Here is a 5,000-nt window from a genome sequence, read left to right on the forward strand (position 1 = left end):
GAGGGTGCAAAAAAAGGAAGTGCAACAGGAAGTGGGCGAAGGAAATGTGGCAGGAAGTGTAGCAGGAAGTGCAACAGGAAGTGGAAGGGGAAGTCGAGCAGGACCTGGAAAAGGATCTTGAGAAAGGCGTGGTAGATCACATTTCTAGTGGGTGACTCATCAGAAATAGAAGAGAATAGGGGGACCCTCTGCCTTCTTCAACCCGCTGTGTTAATCATCCTTTTACCTTCTGATGCTCTGCTTTGTCTGGAGGCTGTGGGAAAGTTTCCTGTAATGGTGAGCCATCATCCACCATCACCCCACACCCCATCCCATCCTGTCCCTGGTTGCCCCCCCCCCCCTCTCCACGCGATGCCTTCAGGCAGCTGCCTGGTTAGGGTGTCACTGTGAGTCTCGGCGGGGCCCAGAGCGGTGGGGGGCAGACTGGGGCCCTTGTGTACATGACTCACACCACTGCCTTTCTGACAGAGGAGCTGAGGTAAGAAGAGTCACAACCATCCCTCAATGGCCTCCTGGCACGTGTGCAGCCTCACACACACACACACACACACACACACATACACACACACACACACACATACAGAAATGCACATCCCACCTATACACAGATACAAATACAGACACATTGCACACACGGCAGACGGACACACACACACACACACACACACACACACACACACACACACACACATATATACACACACACGCTGGTGCACACACAGCCAAGCAGGTTTGTTTAAGTGGGTGGTTCATGCAGCATGTGAAGACCTGTACTAACCCATCTCCAGCTGTTCCTGGGTTCAGGATTAAGGTGATTATGACCACAAGGGAACAAGAGTCAGATGAGTCACACACACACAAACGCAAACACACACACACACACACACAGGCACACACAGGCACACACACACACACACACACACACACACACACACACACACACACACACACACCAAGTTTTGACATAAGCATGATGTAATATTACCTTGTTTTTTGGCATTGCGAAGTTGCTTTGATTTGCGGTTAGTTTTACTTGGATAATGCACTCCAACGGAATTAGACTTAAAGAATAATTTATTCTTCAGTGTTTTAAATAAATAAATATTAGTTAAATAACTGTAATGTTTGAACATATGTGTGCTGTGAGTTTGTGTATGCAAGCCGTTTTAAAGTAAATAACTCTTGTGTTGTGATCACTTACGGTAAGTCAGTTAATTTATATGATTGAGCGTATTATCACTACATCATGAACCTGGAGAGGAAGACAATTGAAATACATCTTAAATCGGAAGACGATACAATACTTTATAGTGATATGAGAGTCTGTTATTTCAATAAATCCATGTCTTATAAATTCAACATAGGTTGTTATGTTAATAGACAAAAATATGTTGATACATGTTGAGCGTTGATAAAAACATTAATTCTATGCACATTTACAAAAGGGGATGAATACAATATGTAAAAATAACACAAATAACTCAGACTTGAGTACAAGGCAAATATAATACAGGCTCGGTCTGTATTAGTGCAAAATATCATTGTTCATGTGATCATTTTATTGTTTACTGCTTACGGTCGATATAATGATTTGAGCATTTTAAATGCCCACAGGCGTCTTTGTCTAGAGACAGTGCAATTCAAGAAAAACACTTTCACCATTTGAGAGTTCATAGCATGTCAAACCAGTTAGCATAAGAAACTGTAAATATCCTTCCAAATATCACTATGAAAATAACTATTTTTTAGATTGGATGGTAGAGAGTTACCATCAAAGTTTTGGCGAAAGGCATTTCACACATAGAGTGTTGAAAAGCAATGAAAAACAAAACATGACAAAAGTACATCATATAATTGGAAAAGACACCGTGGCACAATATTCACATCAAATTTCCCTTTAGGATACGTACAACATTGTATATACAATAAAATAAACGTACAGAGGCGTCCTCATGCATTCTCCTCATTTCAAATGGCTTCATTAGTGCCTAGGGCCGGCTGCGGAACAAAGGCGGAGTGGCGCCCTCTAGTGGCAGTAGCTTGTATTGTAGGCCCTCGTCCACAATGTCTCTCCGGGCACAGTGCGGTAGCGACAGGACGGGTCCGCATGGATGGTTTCGTGTTGAGGGGGTCCAGCTCCCAATCAGAGGTTGTCTGGATCCACTTTGGCAATATCTAGGCTGACTTAATAGAGCACAGAGTAATGGTTCACTGGTTCAGGCCACCGGTAGGATGAGCCTCTCTCTCTCTTTTTCTCTCTGTTTCTACCACTCTCTCCTCCGACTACTTCTTAAGAGAGCCTATCATGACCTTGGAGACAAAATTAACGATGGCGCTGGCCGGTTGCTCTGGGTCGTGTTCCGCGAACAAGTGGCACATGTTTTCAGTACCGCTCTGAGACTTTCTGGCGACGAATCCGAAGATCCTGACAGGCAAAGAAACAGAAGAAAAAAAGTAAATGAAAGGCTGCTGAAAAACACCCAGCAGAATCTATTCTCCACCATTCCACCTCCTATGACTCTCTTAAGGTAGCCAAATGCCTCGTCATCTAATTAGTGACGCACATGAATGGATGAACGATATTCCCACTGTCCCTACCTACCATTGAAACCACAGCCAATTGAGGGTCTTCTTAACCCTAACCCTAACCCTAACCCTAACCCTGGGGCCCATGAATGATAAGCATTCACAGGATATATATCATATAGGGTTAAATATCACTATCATATAGGGTTTGCATCTTTAACAAACAAATTCAATGCTCAGTGGATCCAGAGCACATAGAGCTCGGCAATAGAAAGAGAGAGAGGGACAGGGCAGAGAGAGAGAGGAGGAGGAGAGGAGGAGGAGGAGAGGAGGAAGAGAGGAGGAGAGGAGGAGGAGAGGAGGAAGAGGAGAGGAGGAGGAGAGGAGGAGAGGAGGAGGAGAGGAGGAAGAGGAGAGGAGGAGGAGAGGAGGAAGAGGAGTGGAGGAGGAGAGGAGGAGGAGAGGAGGAGGAGAGGAGAAGGAGGAGAGGAGGAGAGGAGGAGGAGAGGAGAAGGAGAGGAGGAAGAGGAGAGGAGGAAGAGGAGAGGAGGAGGAGAGGAGGAGGAAGAGAGGAGGAAGAGGAGAGGAGGAGGAGAGGAGAAGGAGGAGAGGAGGAGGAGAGGAGGAAGAGGAGAGGAGGAGGAGGAGGAGAGGAGGAGGAGGAGAGGAGGAGGAGGAGAAGGAGAGGAGAAAGAGCAGCGGTAATGACGGAGGGACATGGAGGTGAATAAACACGGCAGTGCGGGCCTTACTTTGCCGGGGAGCCTCCCTCTCTTGTCCATCTGTTTTCAGAAGAAAATATGTATCATCAAATCACCGCAAACGCACTATTTATAACGCGGGAAACACACTCCCTATTAAGTATTCCAAACAGCGAGCAGCGGGGACTAGTACTCACTTGCGAGCTTGTGGGTCCAGGGAGCAGAAGATGACGGTGTTCACCGTGTAGTGCCTCCTGAAGAACAGCCTGCAGGAACACAAGGGGACATGCTCAGGACCCGCGACGGAGAGGGGGTGAGAGGGGGCAATTGAGGTGTGTGTGTGTGTGTGTGTGTGTGTGTGTGTGTGTGTGTTTTGTATATTAAAATTGTATGAGTTTGTTCAATGTTGGTGTGTGTGTAATTGAGAAGAGTGTGTGTGTGTGTGTGTGTGTGTGCGTGTGTGTGTGTGTGTGTGTGTGTGTGTGTCTGTGTGTGTGTGTGCGTGCGTGTGTGTGTGTGTGTGTGTGTATGTGTGTGTGTGTGTGTGTGTGTGCGTGTGTGTGTGCATGCGTGCATGCGTGCGTGCGAGTGTGTGCGTGTGTGCGTGTGTGTGTGTGTGCATGCGTGCATGCGTGCGTGCGAGTGTGTGTGTGTGCATGTGTGTGTGCGCGTGTGTGTGTGTGTGCGTGTGTGTGTGTGTGTGTGACCCACTTCCTCTGGTTGTCTGTCAGTGTGATGCCCTGGGCGGAGACCTTGAAGTGCACCACGGTGGAGGTGGGCTGGGGGTCCGCCGCCAGGGTCTGGCTGGTGGCCTTCTGCACCGCCTGCTGCCCCGTCAGGGACTCCAGCTCCACCGAGCCCAGGTACCACACGTTGCACGCTGACACACACACACACACACACACACACACACACACACACACACACACACACATTATACAGTGTGTCTGAGGATAGGTGACTCAGTTTGGCAGTAGGCGTGCAAATGTATCTCACATACACACGCACACACGCACACCCAGATACACAAACACACACACACGCACACACGCAGACATACAGACACACACTCATAGACACACATACAGACACCCATGTCAGCTCTTGTCTGAACTGACACGCGCACGTCATTATACACGTAGGAAGCAGCCTGCACGAGTCCAAAGCCCTCTGAGAGACGGCTCCAGACAGACAATGCACTACCTGCTCCCTGCTTCAGAAGTTCTGCTGCTGAGTTGGTAGCTGTCTGCGGAGATGAGTCGGGGAGCTCCTCCATAGGGTCTAAACATAGACACACACACACACACACACACACACACACACACACAAGCACACACACAGATAAGCACACACATACAACCAAAATAACTCATTGACAATGTTTTTCCGTGAAACAATACACGTATTACACATGAAACTATTACACATGTAATGTGCAATTAATGTGGCCAGGCCAGCTGTGGAAAGAATGCTGCTTCTGATGTTCATTCTCATTACAACATCTCATTACAAATGTTCCATGTAACTTCCCGTGACCACGCTAAGCTGACGGTTATCGCCTACACACACACACACACACACACACACACACACACAGGATTGAAGGCACACGGTACCTTTGTAAGGGAGGATGAGCTTGCAGGGCAATGCCAGGGGGGTGATGGAATGTTGACACACCAATGCAGTGAGACTTCCTTTCAGACGCAAGAACATAGGACACATATCACATCATGCACACAAGTGATGGATAGAATCAATGCTCAGAGAGTATTA

The 5,000-nt window shown here is 47.6% G+C and overlaps 1 protein-coding gene across 1 annotated transcript in view; it reads right to left on the reverse strand.

The window, feature by feature from the left end:
* Nucleotides 1–1,291: 1,291 nt before the first annotated feature.
* LOC311353040 (uncharacterized protein) overlaps nucleotides 1,292–5,000 on the reverse strand; it is a 21,939-nt gene continuing 18,230 nt past the window's right edge. The window contains exons 10-15 of the mRNA XM_084472876.1: nucleotides 4,844–4,921; nucleotides 4,431–4,508; nucleotides 3,939–4,107; nucleotides 3,425–3,493; nucleotides 3,279–3,308; nucleotides 1,292–2,425 (exon numbers count right to left, since the gene is read on the reverse strand). Of these exons, the coding sequence (XP_084329002.1) occupies nucleotides 2,284–2,425; nucleotides 3,279–3,308; nucleotides 3,425–3,493; nucleotides 3,939–4,107; nucleotides 4,431–4,508; nucleotides 4,844–4,921 (566 nt within the window). The 3' untranslated portion in view covers nucleotides 1,292–2,283. The remainder of the gene's footprint in view (nucleotides 2,426–3,278; nucleotides 3,309–3,424; nucleotides 3,494–3,938; nucleotides 4,108–4,430; nucleotides 4,509–4,843; nucleotides 4,922–5,000) is intronic.

Source organism: Micromesistius poutassou, assembly GCF_964030765.1.
Source record: "Micromesistius poutassou genome assembly, chromosome: 9".
NCBI lineage: Eukaryota > Metazoa > Chordata > Actinopteri > Gadiformes > Gadidae > Micromesistius > Micromesistius poutassou.